This window comes from Neomonachus schauinslandi, chromosome 15, assembly GCF_002201575.2.
Source record: "Neomonachus schauinslandi chromosome 15, ASM220157v2, whole genome shotgun sequence".
NCBI classification, from domain to species: domain Eukaryota; kingdom Metazoa; phylum Chordata; class Mammalia; order Carnivora; family Phocidae; genus Neomonachus; species Neomonachus schauinslandi.
In genome coordinates this window covers 53,510,575-53,529,677 of record NC_058417.1, presented here as the reverse complement: position 1 = coordinate 53,529,677, position 19,103 = coordinate 53,510,575, and the positions used below count along the sequence as shown (strand labels likewise).

The window sequence follows — 19,103 nt, the reverse complement described above, 5'->3', positions numbered from 1 at the left end:
CCTGTGAACACAGCTGCCCACGTTCTACTCCCCCCGCATGGAGTCCAAGAAGCTTGGACTGTCCTCCCCTCCAGCTGTACCCCACCCTCTCAGCCAGAGGCTACCCTGGGAACACCCAGAGCTCTAAAAGAAGACACAGAGGCTGAGGGAGTTTGGAAGCCAGTTGAATTTCTGATGGAGTTTCCTTACAATAGGGTGGCTGGGCAGGGGTTAGACCCTCTGATGCTGCCTGGGGCTCCAGGGTAGGAGCAGAAACAAAGTTTAAGGCTGAGGTTGCCGCTATGTCCTGGATGCAACAACTTGGGAAATCATGTTAATCAAGGAAATAAAAAATCCCTCTAAACTCTGATACTGCACTCAAAAAAAATCAAATTAACAAAAATAAGATGCCCAAGCCACAGCTCAAGGATGATGGACCCATGTCCATTCCACGATGCTGTTGCTGTCATATGAAGTCCTTGATCAACCCTGGACTCCATCATCACTTGGGGTCGCGAGGGAACAGGACCTCTCACCGGGTCTTGCTTGGTGTGGGTTCCAGTGATGTCCCTGGGGAGTGGCAAGGGGCTGAAGCACTCAGTGAGGAGGATCAGGAAAGAGTCTGCTTTCTGATTGGGGCAGGATGGAAACACATTCACCTTCCCAGAGGTAAGGAAAGAGCATAGTTCTAAAAAAATCAGATTCACCCAATGCGGGGGAGGGGGGATGCTGGTGCTGATTTGTGTGTCGATTGGGGGTGGGGTGGGGGGGGAGACGGAGTGAGTGGGGAGGAGGGTGAGGGAGCTGGGTTGGGGCCTGGGGGCTGGCCAGGCCCTGCCAGGTGCCTGAGGGAGGATGCTCAGAGGTTGCCGAAGAGTTCATTTTTCTTGCTCCAGTCCATCTGCGGGGCCCGCTTGCTGCTGCGCTTCTGGTGGGCCCGCTCTTTGGCCACGGCCAGGGAGATGTTGAAGTCCAAGATGGGGTCGGAGGAGGAGGAGGTAGACGAGGGTGCCGTGGAGTCCTGTTTCCTGGGGCTGTCTTGGGAATTCAGCTGCAAAGAGGCAGCGGCAGAGGGCAGGAGTCAGCGCCTGGCCAGGCGTCCTGGTCCTCAGCCTCGGCAAGGTGGCTCCCTTGGGGCAGTGCCCAGGGAAGCCAGGTCACAAGGACAGAATGTGGCATAGCATGTGACCTCCAAGGCAGGCTGGTGTGCCAGGAATGAGTGTGGCCTGGGAATGGGCTTCCTGTAACCCAGTGCCAACCCTCTGTCCGCCCAGCTGGCAGCCTACCTCCTCACTGGTGTCACTGGAGATGGATCTTGCCAGGGCTGATCTGGGGCTCTCGGAGGCCACCTCGGCCAGAGTTTCACGACTGTTCTCCTGGCACAAAGAGGAAGGGTGTGGGTGGGCAAGGGATGGGGTGGGGAAGTCCTGAACGAGAAAGGGTGTTCCCAGGGAAGACAGGTGCCTCGGTCTGAGAAGCTCCACTCAAGCCTTTCCCATCGACCCCAAAGCCCCACTGCCTGAGTCTGCCGGGGAGGGGGGGGTGGGGGGGGCTTGGGGATTGCTGTTTTACATTCCTCTAAGGATCAGAGGGCAGCCTGGTTCCACCACCCAGGTGGGAGGGACCACTGTGGGATTAACTGAATTGCTCACAAGCCCCCCCCAACTCCCCAGCCCTCCCAAAGTAGCCTTCAGTGTTGACTAGCCTTTTGGGCCAGTGACCATGGAGGGGCTTCATGGAGTGTGGAGATACTGAGGGCCTCTGCTTGGCACAGGGAACTGTGTGATACTCCTTGAATTTCTTGCAGCCCACGTGTTTCCTTGGACTTGACCCCAGGAATCTTGAAACCTTAACCTCAAAGCAGCTAAGAAGGGCTTTGAAGGAATAAGGGGAATGAGAGTTCTAGGCCCACAGATGGAGTGACAGAAGGTTCAGGTGGCCCAGGGCCACCCCCCCCCCCCACTCCCACAGTGGCCCCTGGGGATGGGAGCCCTTTGAGCAGACCCTTCAGAGAGCTCCAGCTCTGTGGTCTGACTCTGCGCCAGCCTGTCCCAGAGTGAAGGTCTTGGCCAAGGCTTCAGCTTGGTGCTCAGCCTCCGCCTGGCTTCCTCTGCGGCCTCAGCTGGCACCAGGCCCCACCATCTCTTCCCCAGCCTCCACTGCCTTCTCTTCCCCTCAGCCCAGGGAGGAGGGGAGGAGGGGCTTTGTTCTCCCAACCCAGACTGGAAGTAGCAGGGCCCAGGCAGTGCGTCCAGACACTGAAGCTCTGTTCTTGGGGGGAAGAATGGCCTCTTCTGTACGGTGGGGAGTTGAAGGCGGGGCTTGTCACCAGGATGGCGGGCTGCAGAGGGGCCTGGCTAGGCCTCTCCCTCCCAACTGCCTTGGCTCTACACGGGGGTTGAGGGGTGCACCGGCAGTTACAGAGCTTGGAGCTCAGGAGGGAGCAGCTTGGAAACGGGAGTTTCAACCTGAGCCAGACCGCCGTCCTTGTCCCAACCATGCCACCTTCCACCCTTCTCCTGCAGCCCCTGGCTTGAGAGCCAGAGAAGCATTAGAGGGTCTGCCTTTACCTTCTGAATCTCCCCGTTGGTAAAGGGCTCAGGCAAGGGACCTAGGAAGGGAAAAAAACAAAACAGCAGAGGTGAGTCCAGAAGCTCTGGGGAATACGGATGGAGTAGCGCCCAGAGAGGAGGGAGAGCTTTGGGGTTTGGGCCATAATTAGACCTTGTGCCCTACATCAGTGTTTAGGTCTCTTGACTGCAACCCTCGGGAAGTACTGCTGACATTCTGATGACCCAGCACACACACAGACTGCGTGTAACAAGTTTCACAAAATGACATTGACCCTTACTACCTCGTAATGCTCTCCAGTACTTTCAACTCAATTTCATTTAAAGAAGTATGCTAGTCTCTGCCTATTAAGTTGATCTTGCGAACCACGGATGGGTAATGAGCAATTTGGAAAAACCACTGTCCTAGAGGGGGAGGAAATTCCCGGCTGGCTGCCTGAGAATCACCTGGGAAGCTTGTTAGAAATGCAGATCCCCAGGCCTGGCACCAGAGCCTGATGTTTCCTAGAAGAAGCGTCACCAGAGTTGGAACCACACCCCAGATTCTGGTTAGTACCTGCCTCAGCTGAAGGAGAAGAAAATCCCCACTCCTGCTTGCCAATGTGTGGGTGAGTGGGTGCTCAGAAGGAGAGAACACCAGCCTGGGGTCCCCCTCACTGGGCTCGCTCAGGTAGGGGCCCCACCTGGCTGTAAGGCAGGACCGTTCCACCTCTGGGGCTGGCCAGCCTGGGTGGGTTTCTTCTGAACTCTTAGTTTACGATGAACACGCATCTTTCCGGCTGGCCTGGACGTGGGGCTTACCTGACTGTCACATTTCCTCCCCATTGCTACCCACCCTCTTCCCACAGTTGGCTGGGCTGGGGCTCGCTGGGATACAGGGACCCTCACCCACTCCCCCCTGCCCCAGGCTGCTGGGAGGAGCGGAGGGCAGCCTGGAGGACCCCCCCCACCACCAGATACCTGGGGAGGAGACTTGCCCTCAGGCCGTTCCCTGTGTGGCTCCTCCAGCCTGAAGGCTACAATCACTGGCGGCCCATCCCACCCAGCCAGAGAGATAAGAAGGAATGTCTGAGGGCTGATTTCTTAGGGGTAGGTGGGGGAAGGATGCTGGAGGCCTCAGGGGAAGGTATTTGAGAAGCTGTGTGGAATCCAGATCTCAGCTGTCTTCCCCACACCATGTGGCCAAGAGCAAGGCTGGGGCTTCTCGGGGCGCCTCAGTTTCCCCCTCACTTAAGAAAGCCACTATCTGAGTTCTCTGGTTTCTGTGAACTTGGGAAACAAGGGTAAGGTGGTGCCCCACCTTCCATGCCTGGAGTCAGCTTCCACCTGACCCCTCCACCTAGGAATCTTAAGTCTGTGGCAGGACCTTTAGGTGGATCACCCCCCTACAAAATAAAACCCTGACACCTTTAAGGAGGCCCCACCCACTGCAAAGTCCAAAGAGGTCATCCCCCCCCCCCCCCCCCCAACTTTCCAGGGAGAAAGTCCAGACCAGGGAGAAGAGCTTTAACTCCTCCCTGCCCTTGGGCAGTAGCCTGGCCCTGTTTGGCTGGGGCTTGGGCAGGGGGAGGTGCCAGCGTGATATGGGGGATGGGGAGGGCAGGAGCCCAGGGACCAAGGAGGGACCCACTGCTGTCTAGAGCCAGTGAGCCTGGGTTTCCAAGACAACCTGAGAAGGGAGGGGAGGCACTGGGCCCCTGTCACTGGACTCCTGATCTGACCAAGCAAAGCTGGAGTTAACCCTTCCCTTGCATGAGCGCTGCCTGGAGAACCTGCTCAGGGTGCAGGGGCTGGGGGCTGAGGCTTCCCTCTGGTGCTGCAGCTTTGGTCCGGGAATAAGTACCTCCGTCCTGTCCCGCCATCCCTTGGGCCGGCCTAACCCTGTCCTATGCAGTCCGCAGAAACCCACTGCCATCCCGCCTCCTCCCTGACATCAGGCCCTGCTTTCCCAACCTTCGCTTCTGGCCTCCCCTGAAGGAGAGGGAGGGAGCTCTGAAGCAGGAAGCTGCCCCCGCCTCACCCGGGACGCAGTAAAACCTAGCACTGGCCAACATCCCTGACTTGGGGGCTGCCATCTGCTCACCATTCAGGTGCTCCTGAGATGGGATCACTTTGCATTTCTTGAAGAACTCATCAGTCTCCCTGTCGACCACCAGCAGCTTGGTCTCATCCCCACCAGCCTTGATGGCAGACACCACATCGCCATGCTGCTTGCCCTCCACGCAGACCCCGTTCACCTGTGGGGGGTGGGGGGTGCTGGGGTTACTGGCACAGTTTTGGGGGGTAGGTGGGGGTGGTATGAACCGTCCTTTTCGTGTCCTCGGCCAGTTGGCAGTCTGGGGATGCGAAGCACCCCCCACCCTTGCCTGTGGAGTCTTGAACTAAGCCAAGTGGTCTTCCCGCTTGACAATCAAACGAGGAGGCAGGACCCATGAGAAAAGCCAAAGAAAATATCCAGAAAAGACTAAACAAACACAGCTGTGATAGAAGGACAGGAAAGATCGGGCAGGCCTGGGATGGGCCCAAGCGTTTCTATGTACTTACGTCTGACTTCCCGCTCTGGACCGTGGTTTGCTCCCATGTAAAATGAGAAGACTTGGGAGAGCTGTTCTAGCTCTAAGGTTCTAAGACTGAGATTCTGGGTCCTGCCCATGGCACGGGGTTCATGTTTCCCTTCCTCCTGAGCACCACACAAGAGTGTCTGAGTGCACCTGCCAGCATGGAGGCCTCAGGCAGTAGGAAACTGTGGGCGGCCCCACACGTCTACTGGAATGGCTGGGTGAACCCTGGGCCACTGAGTGTGTGTCTCTCAGTGAATAAGAACCCAGAGAAGGTGGGGGCAGGAAAGAAGTCCATCCACCATCCACCACCCTTCCTTCCCTCCCTCCTGCCCACCCACCCACCCACCCTGCTTCTCCTCTCTCTGGCTCCCTCCCTCCCTCCCTCCATCTGGGATCTATGTGCCACCTGGACCCCTTGGGCCAACGAAGGAGCAGGTGGTGGGATGGCTGCCCCAGGAACTGCTTATCTGGGTGGAGGTAGGCAGGAAGGGGGTGCCTGGAAAGAGGGCGAGAAGCGTTACCTCCACGATGCGGTCCTGAGCCCGGAGCCCTGAGGCCTCGGCAGGCGAGTCTGGGTCCACTGCCCGGATGAACTGGCCTGGCCTGGACTTGTCGCTGTGCAAGTTGAAGCCGTAGCCATTGGCACCCTTCTTCATGGTGCAGAGCCGGGGCCGAAGCTCACGCTGTGGGGATAAGGGAGGGTCCATGGCCATTCTCCGTCATCCTAGGTCCCGCCCTCCCTGCCAGGTGCCTGACCCCTCCCCCTCCCCCCCAGGGAACACATGGGAACCAGACAAGTTTGCTGAGATCCCACAGAGCAATTTGAGAGAATGCTGGGCTGGGACCCAGAAGACCTGGCATCGTAGCAAACTGCCCAGGTGCCCCATCCAAGCCGTTACCTCCTTCTGGCAAATGGAAAGCGGGACCAGTTTAGCTCAAGTCCCTCCCCTTGTGACAGTCTAAGGTTAACTGTGTTATTTTGATTGTTACCTTATCCCTCCCCTGTAAAAGTTCAGTCTGGCCCCCTTTGGGGTGGGGGTGGCACTGCTGTTAGCCTGGCTGGGTGACTGGGGATCTGGGCCCCTTGGTACCCAGTTCTCTGCAGCAGGGGAGACAGGGCAGGTGTTTACTGAAAGCTGGTCAGCATGTTTATAGTAAAGCCTTTTCCCCATCCAAGCCAAATGGCCCAGCCAAAAGGCAGCAGGCGGCCAGATGACCCCAGACCCGGGGGAAGCACAGCCAGGGGTCCTGGACAGGACAGGGACCCCCACCAGCAGAAGGCTGGGGGCACAGGAAGCAGCAGAACCCCAAAGGCCCTGTTGGGGAAACCTGAATGGGGAAGGGGCCATGAAAAGCAGGGCTAGGCTGCAGGGAGCCCAGCGTGGCTGTGGCCACGGCCCAGAGTGGGGACTGAAAGGGCTTAGGCAGGTTTTTCTCCAGCACTTGGACACTCAGCTGAAAATGGTTTTCACCATCCTTGGTCCAACTTAAGCAGCTTAGCTTAGACACTGCAGCCCTAGGACCCATTTACACAATGGAGGGAATCTGGGTGTGCATGGGCCAAGCAACTGGAACCTTGGCCAGAAGCTTGAGCCCAAGGCCTGACTTGGGGGGTCCCTCTTCCCCTCCTCCCAGGCCTGGGCAGGGCTGCAGCAGCCATCCAGCTAGCGCCCGGTGATCTCCCAGGCCACCAGGCAATGAGTGAACGCTGGAGTCAAGGCCCTGGCCCCAGGGTCAGCTTCCCTACTTACTAGCTCTATGACCCGGGGCAAGTAATTTCCTTCTTGCGCCTCTGGCTCCTCAATTATAGGGTCCCAGGGTCGCCGTGAGGCCAAGTGAGGTAATTCACACAGGTGGGAACACTTCACAACTTCAAAATCCCTGTGCACATGCAGACCTTCCCAGTGCTGGGGCCACTAGAATATTCACATGAATCCGAGAAGGGAGATTCTGGGGGGTGGGGTGGGGGCCAGGCTGCTCTGAAACGCCAGTCCCCAGCTGGGAGCAGAGCTGGCCAGGGAGGCAGTCAAGGAGAGCTTATAGGCCTCCTGCCCCAACTTGCCAGTCCCAGGAGGCAGCTACCATCTGGGGCTCCCCACCCCTCCACTCTCATGGGGGTTGGGGGTGGCCGAAGGGTGACTTTGCCTTCCTTCAACTGCCCAGGCAGGTCTTTCCGTGTTTCAGGATGTTGGTGGGGGGTGTGGAGAGGAAGACAGGAAGGAGGGGTGATGGCTGGACCTGTGTTCATCCTGATCTGGGCCAGAGGCCCTGGGCCCTTCCCTAGTTTCTCCTTCAGCAGGCTCCTCTCACCCCATACAATAGCAAAGCCAGAGAAGCAAGCATTAAAAAAAAGGGGGGGGCAGAGGGGGGCCCCAGTGGTTGTGAAGCATCCTCTTCTCCCCGACTCTCCCTGTCAGCAGGGTGCAATCCTAGGAGGGCCCCCCTCCTCCCTGCGTGCTGCTGCTTATCCCCTGGCAGCCCCCACAGGATCTTGTTCGGGAGTAAGTGAGGCTCTTCTCCCCTCCAGCTAATCCCTCCACAAAGCCGCCAGCCCTCCCCCAGGCCGAGGTGAGCAGGAACAGGTCTGACCAGTTGCCACCACCGTGCAGGCTCAGCTTTCTGCCCCAGCCAGGCAGAGCCCGCAATCACCCTGAGAAAGTGGGGAGGAGAATCGTGCAGGGGGGTGGGGGGGAGGTGGTGCGAGCAGCTCTGACGTCCCTGCTTCTCCCCACCTCCTCTCATTCCAAAGAGCCTTCCCATAGCAACCTGGCTGGGGCTGGTCACCCCCATTCTCAAGACGGAGAGTCCAGATGTTAAGCCCGCTGCCTGATGTCACCCAGCTTCACAGTGGAGGAGCCGGAGCTCCCACAAGGTCTCTGACTTGGACCCTGTGTTCCTTCCACCATCCATGGGCTGGCCCCGAAGGACCCAAGTCCAGACTGGGAGGAGGCCTCAGCGGGAGTCATAAACATGGGCTGCTCTCCCACAGTGGTGGCGGTCTCTGCTGGGAGGCAGCTGGTCGCTGATGAAACCACAGCCTTCCTTCCGGGTGCTCAAGGCCTCTTGCAGCCAGAGCTCCAGCCTGAGCTTGGGATGAGCGATGCAGCAGTGGGCAGGCCTGGGCTGGGGCAGCCTGGCGGTCAGGCCTGGGTCTCAGGGCCGCAGGCTTCTCTTACTGATCCTCGGCATGGGCATGCTTCCCTGCGTGGCGTCTGGTGCCCTGTCATTAAAGGCGGAGGGCCTGCTTTGAACCTCGCTCCCCTCTGCCAGTCCCAAGCCATGGGGATTGGAGGAAATGGGGCTCAGCTCCCCCACTGCTCCCTTCCCCCTGTACTGGGACCTGCTCCATTGCCCTCTGGGGGTGGCTGAGCAGGGGGGCAAGAAGCTCCAGCTGGTTTCCTGAAATGTTAAGACACCTACAGAGTCCCATCCAGCTCCCTCCTTCCTAAGTCCCTGGGGGCTCCCCCCCTTCCCAAGGTGGGGGGACTTCTCTTCTTCCAAGGAGACCAGCCTGTTTTTCTCCACCCCTCCCTCAGCTGTCTCCAGGAGGTGTCACTGCCAGATGCTGAGTCAGCCCATCAGAGGAGCCCATCCCAGCAGCCAGGGTGGAGGCTGGTGCTAGCAGGAGGAGTCCCTGGGCAGAGCCTGGCCACTGTTGTTCCTGGGCCTGCGCCCCCAGCGCTGAAGTAGAGTCTGGATCCTGCCTCTAGGGAAAGGGGGCAGATAGAAAGTCCTGTTCTAACAGCCCATTCCTTCTGGGGTCCAGAGCTGGGAGTGGGGAGGCAACTTCAAGGGGAACATGGCCTCAGAGCGTTCAGAGTGCCAGGTGGGGCTCTCAGTAACTATGACAGGTCAGAAGTAGAAATCAGGACCTGCTCAGGGAGGAGCCTGGTGGAGACTCGGAAGCAAGAGGAGGGAACAAGAGGCAATGGTGGCCAAAGGACAGTGCAAAGGAGCTGGGGTGGCTGGGGGGGCGGGGTGGGTCTGAGTCTCACTTCCAGGCAACACCAGACAAGCTTTCCAGAAAAGACCTTGCCAGAGAGCTACCTCCAGACTCTTCTCCTGGAGACTTCTCCCACCCTCAGGTTGTCAGGCTGTCCCAAGTCCTGTCACAGGCCCCCGTGGCTGTCCCCTCCATTCCCCCTTCTCTCCCAGGGAGCCCAGCCCGGCCCCAAGTGGCCGCCCAGTCACCTCCAGCCCCGCAGCCCCGGGAGTGGACGGATGGGGAATTCAATAGGCGCCACCAGCAACCACCTGGAAAGCCGAGGAAAGTCGATACCCTAATCCCAGTGCCCGTCTCTGGGGAGCAGGCCCAGGGCCGCTCCCTGTTCCTCCTGCAGGAGGGCTGCTGGGGGCCAACGCCCCGTTGGGCCCAGCCCCTCCCTGGCCGATGTCATGGTGATGGGCCCTATAGAAAACAGCCAGGCTGCTTCCAGAAGGCCAGCCAGCCCTGGGCCCCAGAAGGAATGGGCTGTTAGAACAGGAAGACCACCAGGGTGGCTAGGGGAACAACAGAGGTGACCCTCACCTCCCAAGACTGCCCTCCCCCCAGCCCAGCCCAGTCCAGTCCAGCCAAAGGCTCTTGTTTATGCAGATAAGATTGAAGCCTGATGCCCCAGGGAGATCAGCCCCAACAATGGGGTGGGCGACAGGGGGCCAGGGGAGTGGTTCTGGTGGGGGTGGGATATGGGGTATGCTGGGCATTGGGAACGGTGGCTGCTCTGGGAGGCAGCTTGGTTGTTCCACGGAACTCTAGAGACACAAGCTTGGGTCTGGTGCTAGCTCTTCAAGGAAGCCATGATGGACGGCGAGAGCTGGCCTGGCCTGAGGGTGACATGTGACTGGGCAGCAAGGGGGCACCGTCCTCAGGGCAGGTTGGGAAGTGACCAGGAGCTCAGACCGCTGGCCAGTGTCCTGAGCTCTAGGCTAAAGGCATCCTCTCCTCACCCGAGGTACAAAAAAAGGCTTGGCGGCCACTGACCCATGCCCCACGGCCCTGGTGTGGCTTTACTTCACCCTACAGGACCTTCCCCATCCAGGTCTGTGCAGACTGAGGGATGTTGGACACATCCATTTGCAAAAAAGGACCTACTCTAGCCCTTGATCTTGTCCTTTCTGTTTCTCAGTGGGAAGGCCCCTCTCAGGAGCCCAGCTGGGTGGATCTGGGAGGGAGACCTATGCTAAAGTGGGAGCTGCTTCTCCCAGGCCCCATGCAGGGGCCCTGAGCCAGCTTCTCCCTCTGGTTCTTTTCTCCTGGTGCTGGCCAGAGACCCACCCGAAGGAGTTTGGCTCAGGTCTCCCCAGGGCTGGGCAAGCCTGGGACGGAGTAGGCTGGTACGTGGGCTGCTGCCTGGCTGGACACCATCCAGGCTGGCCGCCCCATGCCCGCCTGCTCCACAGGCAATGCATCCTCACCCTCCTCCCAGAAATCACTGGATTTAACTGCTGTCCTGAGAGGGACAAAGACCTTCAGAGAGCTTGTGTAATTGGGGCTCTATTAAAATAACAACTAGAAGCTAATGTTTACTGAGCCCCTACTGGGTGCCAAGGACCGCGCCAGGCTTTTCTGTGCATTTTCTCATTCAAACCCAACTATAGTCCTGTGAGGAAGGTACTCCTGCCCTCGGTTCCCAGATGGGGGAACTCAGGTTCAAAAAGATCACATAAATCGCTCAGGTACACAGCTGAGGGGAGGAGAAGGCAGGCTCTGAACTCAGGTGGGGAGTAGCCCTGTCCAATAGGAACAGAATGTCGGTCAGGTAGGCAATTTAAAATTTCCCAGTAGTCACATTAAAGTAAAAAAGAAATTAGAAATTAATTATAATTATCTTATTTCACATAATATGCCCAAACTGCTACCATTTCAACATACCCACTTCAGAATTATTAACAGCATATTTTATGTCTTTTTGTTCGTAGGAAGTCTTCAAAATCTGGTGTGCATTTCTTACTTCCAGCACATCTCAACTGGGACGAGCACATTTCAAGCTCTAAGCGCCACAATGGCCTGCTGATATTCTAGAGGCCTCACCCTCAATCATTAGGCTGTCAGCCCCAAAATTACTTTTTAAAGATTTATTTATTTTAGGGACGGTATGCACGTGCAAGTGGGGAGAATCTCAAGCAGACTCTCTGCTGAGTGTGGAGTCCCACCACAAGAGCTCTATCCCATGACCCTGAGATCATGACCTGAGCTGAAAATCATGAGTGCACACTCAACTGACTGAGCCACCCAGGCGCCCCCCTGCCCCCGGCAAAACACGTTTCTAAATCACCCTTCCCATACACAGACCTTTGCTATTTTCTTTTTCCACACACATACTTGAACTGGGCACCATGACCTTATAACACACCCAGGGGAGGCAGGAGACTGACTCTAGGAAGTCAGAGCTCTAGCCTCAGATAACACAGCAATGAGTGAATTAGGGAATCTGTGCTGCTCATCCTTTTCTAAGGCACAGGAACCCAAACATTGCCCAGAGGGCCAGGGACATGGTGAGTTGTCCTACTCCAGGGGTGAAAGAAGGCCAAGGCCAACAGTTAAGGTTGGCCTTCAGCGGGGGCCCTTTGTGCTACAAGGAAGGCCCAGAGCCAACAAGGGTGGGTTCTTAGGACTCAGGGGGTTGGGGTAAGGTAGGGACTTGGTGGCCAGACTCCAGATCCCAGCCCATCACAGGAGAAGGGTGGGGCCAGGAGCCAGGCCACTTCTGGGCTGACGCATTTTCCTGGTGGTGCTGAAGGATACCCCCTACAGACAGAAGCTACCGGGACCCTTCCTTCCAAGGAGCTGGTGCAAGCAGCCTGAATTTATTCCACTGTGATGGCTCTTATGTGGCCCAGAATGTGATGGGCAGAGACACCCAGCTGGACAGTCAGGCCCTCAAGCGTGGCTGAATGGATGTGCAGGCACGGGAGTCAGAGGGCCGGGTTCCAAGATAAACCCCCATCCATGTGGTAAGGTCTCACTAGCTGAGAGCCCTGGGGCCACCCACCTGAACCGGCCAAGCCTCCGTTTCCATGTAGACCATGGGGGCTAATATCTGCCTCATGGGCAGTTTTGTAGATTGAATGACATTAAGGCATATTATTTTTTTTGTTTATTTTTCTAAAGATTTATTTATTTGAGAGAGAGAAAGAGAGAGACTTGGGGCTCGATCTCATGACCCTGAGATTATGACCTGAGCGGAAATCAACAGTCGGATGCTTTAACAGACTGAGCCACCCAGGCACCCCAACATAAGGCATGTTTAGTACACAGCACATTGCCTGACACAAATAGCAGCTGTCATTTACTGAACAATTACTATCCGCTCACAAAATGGAGAAACTAATACCTAACTTGCAGTGCTGTCACAGGGGAATCCGTGAAATGGACATCAGTATCTTTATGGCACAAGGCTGCACTAGAACTCTGAGTTTCCTTCCCTGCTCGGGTTACTCCATCTCAGAGCAGCGAAAAGCAGAGGAACATCTAATACTGGGGTCGAGAACTCTGGCTTCTCTCTGTAAATGGCCTGCAGCACTAATTCCTAAGTGCTCGCCCACCTCCCTAGGGCCCCATGGGATGGGAAGTCTGGAGAGGAAGAGAACGGCCCGCATCTAGACATACGGAGGATGCCCCATTCTGTCTCCAAGAGAATTACCTCCAGAATTATTGATTTAACTCTACAGGAACCTGAAGGTAGGAACCAGGGGAGAAGGAGATCCCAAATATATGGCTTAAGAGAAGGAACCAACACTCAAACTATCACATACCCTGTCTATTTAAAATCCAAACATCCTACAGCTCAGACTCTGTTCTGCCCTCCCAAACTCCAACTTGGCCAGTGGGAAATGGCCTGCCTGTCCTGGGAAAGAAGTTGGTAGGCTGCCAGTGAATTCTGCCCACCCACCCACCCACCTTGCTGCCTAGGGTGCCCGCACTGTTTCTTTTTCTTTTAATTTAAATTTTATTTATTTATTTTAAAGATTTTACTTATTTAAGAAAGAGAGTGCGTACGAGCGACCTGGGCGGGGAGGAGCAGAGGGAGGGAGAAGCAGGCTCCCCGCTGAGCAGGGAGCCACATGTGGAGCTCTGCATCCCAGGACCCTGGGATCATGACCTGAGCTGAAGGCAGCCGCTCAACCGACTGAGCCATCTAGGCACTCCAAATTTATTTTTTAAGTAAGCTCTGTGCCCAATGTGGGGATCAAACTCACGACCCCGAGACCAAGAGTCACACGCTCCATGGACTGAACCAGGCAGGTATCCCAGCCTGCGCTGTTTCTGCCTCTGGGATCAGGGTCAGATCTGGCAGGAATGCACCCCAAGCTGGGTACTGACACACACACACACTCCTATCATCTCATCAAATCTCCCCAAAACCCTGCAAGGTGGGTTCTGGTGTTCCCATTTCACAGAGGTAGAAGCTGAGAGTTGCAGGCAACAATGGACAATTTTAGCTTTCTAGTCCCCAGATGGAAGACGCTAGCAGGCAAGAAAAAGGAGTGGGTAGGTTCTGCCCGGAATTTCGATCTCTGGGTGTGCCTGAGGCACAAACAGACCCAGGTGTGCTGGACTGAGATGAATTAGGATAAAGGTGCCTAATGGCTGTTATGCATTCATTCATTCAAAAATTATGTGAGCCCTTCCCTACTCTGTGCCAGGCACAGCGCGGGGGTTAGAAACACAAAGCAGCCACAGCCTTCGCCCTCCTCACCATTGCAGGGGGTCAAGATCATGAACAGATGATTCGAATATTGTGTGTTCATAGCAATGAAAGACGTAGAGGACAGACACGAGGAGGGGAGCAAAGAAAACGCTCATTCTGCCTGCAGGGTAAGGCTATGCGGGCCGTGAGTGGTTTTGCAGAGTGTGCCTCGTGGAGTAGGTTCCCAGGCTGATGGGTATCGTTGGGCTGCCAGATTGGGAAGGGCTGTGGAGCACCTTCTGATTATTCAAGAGCAGTGGCCTCCGACCGAGCGTTCACAGAGCGCCAGGCTCGGACACAGCTGCACTCGCCCAAGGAGGGGCAGGTCCAGGGCTAGCTGCCCCGCGGCGGGGGGCATGTAACGAGCGAAATACTTACCAATTCAAATACCAACAGGGACGTTTGCAGAGCAGTAACTTAGTGCCAGGCACGAAGCTACTGCCTTTACAGACCTGCCCGTGTAATCCCCACCCCATGTAGCAGCTGCTACGCTCCAGCTTCCACAAGAGGAGACAGAGGCCTCGGAGGTTAAGACACTTGGCTTGGGGCGACTGGGTGGCTCAGTCGTTAAGCGTCTGCCTTCGGCTCAGGTCATGATCCCAGGGTCCTGGGATCGAGCCCCCGCATCGGGCTCCCTGCTCAGCGGGGAGCCTGCTTCTCCCTCTACCCCCCCCAACCCCCCCCCTCTTTCTCTCTCACGCTATCTCTGACAAATAAATAAAATCTTAAAAAAAAAAAAGACACTTGGCTCAAGGTGGCCCAGCTAAAACAGCTGTGGCGGCTCAGGCCTGCTGCCCACCCACCACTGTGACTGTGGGGGCTGTGAGCAGGGGTGTTGCTGATCCTTCCTGGGGGGGGGGGTGAGGAAAGCCACCAAGGGAGCAGGTGGGCACAGCTGGAAGTCCCCTCCCCCCCTCCTCAGACTGTATTACAGCCACCCCACACCCTCTGCCCCGTAGGATTCTTGACCCAGGCTGGTCTTCCCAATGAGATGTCACCTGCCACCCAATCTCTGCGTGGCACTTGTCCACCTAACACCTTTTTCACTTGTGAGAACCAGTGAAGATACCATTAACAGTCTCCACTTTGCAAACAAATTCAGGCTAAAACTAATTAGTAAAACTCAAATTCTTTATATGAGATGCCTTTTAGGGAAAAAGTCTTACTATGTTTATTAACTTTTTTTTTTTTTTTCAGTGACAGGGTGGGTCACCTGCATGGCCACCATACCAGATTTCATGGGCATTTCCTACCAGAGGGACTGGCTTTGCATGAGGAGGAAAGCGTCCTCGCACAAATGCCTGGGCAGAAAGGCGCTCAATTCAGCATCCACTTGGGGCTCAAGTACTTCCCACTATTTGTAAAATCCTAGAGGAGGCAGGTGTCACTCCCCATTTTACAGATGGGAGAACGAAGGCTCAGAGAAGTTCTGTGACTTGCCTGTTGACCTGAAACCCCAAGAGTCCTGGTGATGGCGTCCCCAGGACCGGCTGGAGGGTATTCTATTCCCTACTCCTGGCCTAACAAAGTGCGCACAAATGCAGATGTCCCGTCACCATCTGGGGATATCCGATTCTGTGGTCACCTGAAAGGAGAAAGTCAAGCTCGGCTGCTTTCTCAGATGGTACGGTGGGAGTGTATATGCTAGGTCAAGCCTCCAAGCCCCTGGCATCCTCCACCTTCTCCCAGATCCTCCTGCCCCAGCAGCAAAAACAAACCGAAAACAAAAATGAAAGGGCAAGGGGAGGAGCTGAACATAAAGGCATCTTGGCGGGGGATGGGGAGTGGGGAGGTGGTTACTTGTGCCAGTGCCAAAGTCCAAAAAAAAAAAGGGAATGGCAAATCGATACACTCAGCTCAGCACAAAGTTCAAACTGGATTTCTGCCTGAGACCAGAGGTCATGGGTTCCAACTCCCTGGTGTCACACCCCTGCCAGGGATGCTCCGACCCCTCCCCCATCCTTGCCAATGCCAGCTTGGCAGTGGCAGGAAGTGGGACCCTGGCGGCCCTTGTATTCCCAGCACCCAGCTCTGGCTGGATGGGGCTCCTGCTGACCTCACTTCCACCAAACCAGCTGGTCCTCTCCAGATCCACCTTCTACCTTAAGGCTGAAGGGTGTCCTTTCTGTCCAGGGAGGCTTCTGCTGGCATCATGGACACTCCTGCCACACGCTGCCACCAGGTGGAGGGCTGGTGCAAGCTAAACGGGCCCTGGCAGGCCCAGGCTCTGCTCCCTACGGTCTGCACCCTAAGGCCTCCCCCTTCACTCTCTGGGGACAGAAGGCTCTCATCACAGCTCCTGTTTTCCTACTGCGCTGATCCAAACTGGGACCGTTTGGGAAACACCAAACATGGGCAAAAAAGCAACCAGCCTGCTTGCTGTCCTGGGACTGGAGTGAGACAGACAATGACAGGGCAAGACCACCTGCCTCTGGTGAGTTCACCTGGCTTCTGCATGGCCAGCGACACCCGACCACTCTCTCCCCACCCTCCTCCCAGCCCTTTCTCTTCCTCCAAGGTCCTCCCCTCCCATTCCCAGATACAAGCTAGCGCTTACTCCTCACATTCCTGAGACTCATAAATCCTTCTGGGTGGCAGAGCCGCCACCACCCCCGAGACGCCTCTGCACCTCCTCCCCGCACCCCACCCCCACACATCGCCCTGAGCCGGTGGGGCTCCCTCTCTTAAAAGGCACACTGTACTTCAGGAGGATGAAGTCCAGCCGGGCTGAAGTTAATGATACACGCACCAGCCGGCGAGGGTGGGGCGGTGCATGGAGAACCCTGTCCGCGACCCCTCCCCTCCTTGTGCCGGGGCTCCGGACGGAAAGGGGGTTGTTACTCCTCTAGCTTTTTGAAGTCGGCGTGGCGGTTGCTTCACCCCAGCTTCAGCTACCACCCACAGGGGCCGGGGAGGAAGCTGGCACCTCTGGGGCTGCTGGGAGTGGGGTGGCCGAGGAGGGGAAGGATTGCGGGGATCCGAAGAATGGGAACCGACACCGCCAACAGAGCCGAGGAAAGGGGACTGCACTCCCTTGAGCTGCCCTCCCTCACTCCCACTCCCAAAGGCCAAGGGACAAGAAGTGCAGGTGGCATGACGCTCAGGGTCCCAGCCCAGTCTGGGAAGGAGCGTGGGGGTAACGGGACGCAGCCCCAAGCCAGTGCGACCTGTCGGTAGGCGGAAGCAGTTTCCCCCTCGAGGATCTAGTTTCAGAAAGAGGAGGCAGGCGCGGGGTTGGACGTCCAAGGGGTGCCTGGGTCTCCTCCCGCTTCCCCCTCCCACCCCCTTGCAGTCGCCGCCGGGTCAGGGTCCACACTTACCCGCTCCGGACGGCTCTTTTCGGTTTCGTGCGGCTCCGGCGCGGCGGCCTGCGGCTCATTTTCGCCACCAGCCCCCTGCGCCTCGGTGGCGGCCGGCGGCTCGGCCTGCCCGGGCCCGTCCTGGGCGTGCAGCAGCTCCTCCCGGACCTGGACACCCAGCTTCTGCAGCCGCTCGTCGGTCTCGGGGTCGACCACCAGCAGGCGCACGGCGTTGAGCGCCGCGCGGATGCGGCTCACCACCTGTTGGTGGGTCTCCTTCTCTACGTTCTCGCCGTTCACCTCCACCAGCCGGTCTCCGGCCAGCAGCCCCGCCTTCTCGGCTGGCGAACCGGGCTCCACAAGCCTGATGAACTGGCCCACCTTGCCCTTCTCCCCGTGCAAGTGGAAGCCGTAGCCGTTCGGGCCCTTCTCCAGACAGCAGAGCCGGGGTAGAGGCGCCCCGGCCGCCGCGTCCGCGCTCATCTCGCCCTGCGACGGCTCAGTAGTGAGACTTGGGTTCCCGTTGGGAGCCGGAGGCGGGACGGCTCAACCCTTCTCCCCGCCCTGCGGACCGGCAGGCGGGAGGAAGCACTGCAGAGAATCCCCGCGCCGCCGGGTGGGCTGAGCGAACAGGTGTGCGGCGAGCGGCGGCCGCGAACTGCGAGGAGTTGAAGCAGGGGCGCGTGGACCAATCCCCACCCAGCGCGGCGTCTGAGCGATCTCGAATCCGCTCCAGCCCCTTATTCCGGGGGCGGGGCCACACCGAGGGTGTGGACACCGCGGCCCAATCAGAGACCAAGGACGGGGGCGCTCGGGCCGGGTGAACGACGCCGGCCAATGGGAACGCGCGGGGGCGGGGTCCTGTGCTCGGCGCGACGCCCCGCGGCGCGAGAAGAAAGAGGGCTCAGGAAGTGGAAGTGTTTGTTACCAAGTGGCCCAAGTTGAGGCGGGGGGCGGGGCGCGTTCCCAGTACTGGGCGGAGGGGCCCTTAGGCTTCTGGTTTTCCCTACCTTTGGCGGGGATTGAGGAGAGCCAACCCACGAATAAAGGACTCTAACGTTTTAACGACCTTTCGCTAAATCCTTGTGTGTACCACAGTGAGGGGTTGGGAGGGTAGGGGGTGGGGAGCGACTGTTGCCGGGGAAACCGCTCCAGCTCCGGGGCTGCGGGGTCCCAGAAGTCTTACGAGTAAGACTAGGTCCACCTCCGGCCCAATAAAGTTGCTTGAATAACGATATTTTCCCGTTCATGGGCTTTGCGTTGTCCGAGGACACGCTTACAGGGTGCGGGCTCTCAACCTCGCTGGGACAGTATGAGGGCTCAGCAGGGAGCCCAGGCTTCCCAGGGCTGCCCACTGAAGACAGGTCACCTAGGACAAGGGTGTGAGCACTGGCGTCAGCGTTTGGCCAGTTAAGTGGGGGAAGAGAGGCAGAACAGAGTCAGGTAACCAATCTCTGAGTACAAGGCAGAGGGAAAGGAGCCCCGGCTTTTTTCAATAGGAAAAAAAAAAGTCCGAATGGGCCGTTAAGACAAACCTTTCAGCTCCTTGCAGATGAAAGGCTGATCACAGAAGTTGGGGAAGGGTCTTTTAAGGGTGAGGTGAGCAGTTGGGGGGCATTGAAGGATGAAGATCAAATGATTTGGGCAGTCAATGACAGTTCCCCCAACATGCAATAACAATCAACATGATCTCCCCTGTCCCCTCTCCATGCGCACCTCAAAGAAGCAGTGGACAGGGTGTACTTTCCCAATTCTGCAATTTAATTCTGAAAACACAAACGCTAGAGGCCCAGAGCAGCCCATGTGACTGGATTGCCTGCGACCTGCCTTGGGCCCCAGAGGAGCCCAGCAAGGTCAGGCCTCCCTGCTCCTCCTGGGAGAAGCCTCAGAGAGCTTCCTTATCAGGCCCAAGTTGGAGCTGCTGACTCTGCTCAGAGAGCAAGATTTCTGCCTTGAAAGCAAATGCAGTAGCCTTAGAAGTGTGCGGTGTGTACTTCTTACTCT

The 19,103-nt window shown here is 57.4% G+C and overlaps 1 protein-coding gene across 1 annotated transcript; it reads right to left on the bottom strand.

Moving 5' to 3' along the window:
- Positions 1-134: 134 nt before the first annotated feature.
- Positions 135-17,816, bottom strand: SLC9A3R1 (SLC9A3 regulator 1). The gene is made up of 6 exons (XM_044921591.1): positions 17,121-17,816; positions 5,632-5,793; positions 4,633-4,786; positions 2,550-2,590; positions 1,266-1,355; positions 135-1,030 (listed from the first exon to the last, which is right to left on the bottom strand). The coding sequence occupies exons 1-6, from the start codon at positions 17,580-17,582 to the stop codon at positions 839-841; spliced, it is 1,101 nt and encodes a 366-aa protein (XP_044777526.1). The 5' UTR covers positions 17,583-17,816; the 3' UTR covers positions 135-838.
- Between the last annotated feature and the right edge of the window lie 1,287 nt (positions 17,817-19,103).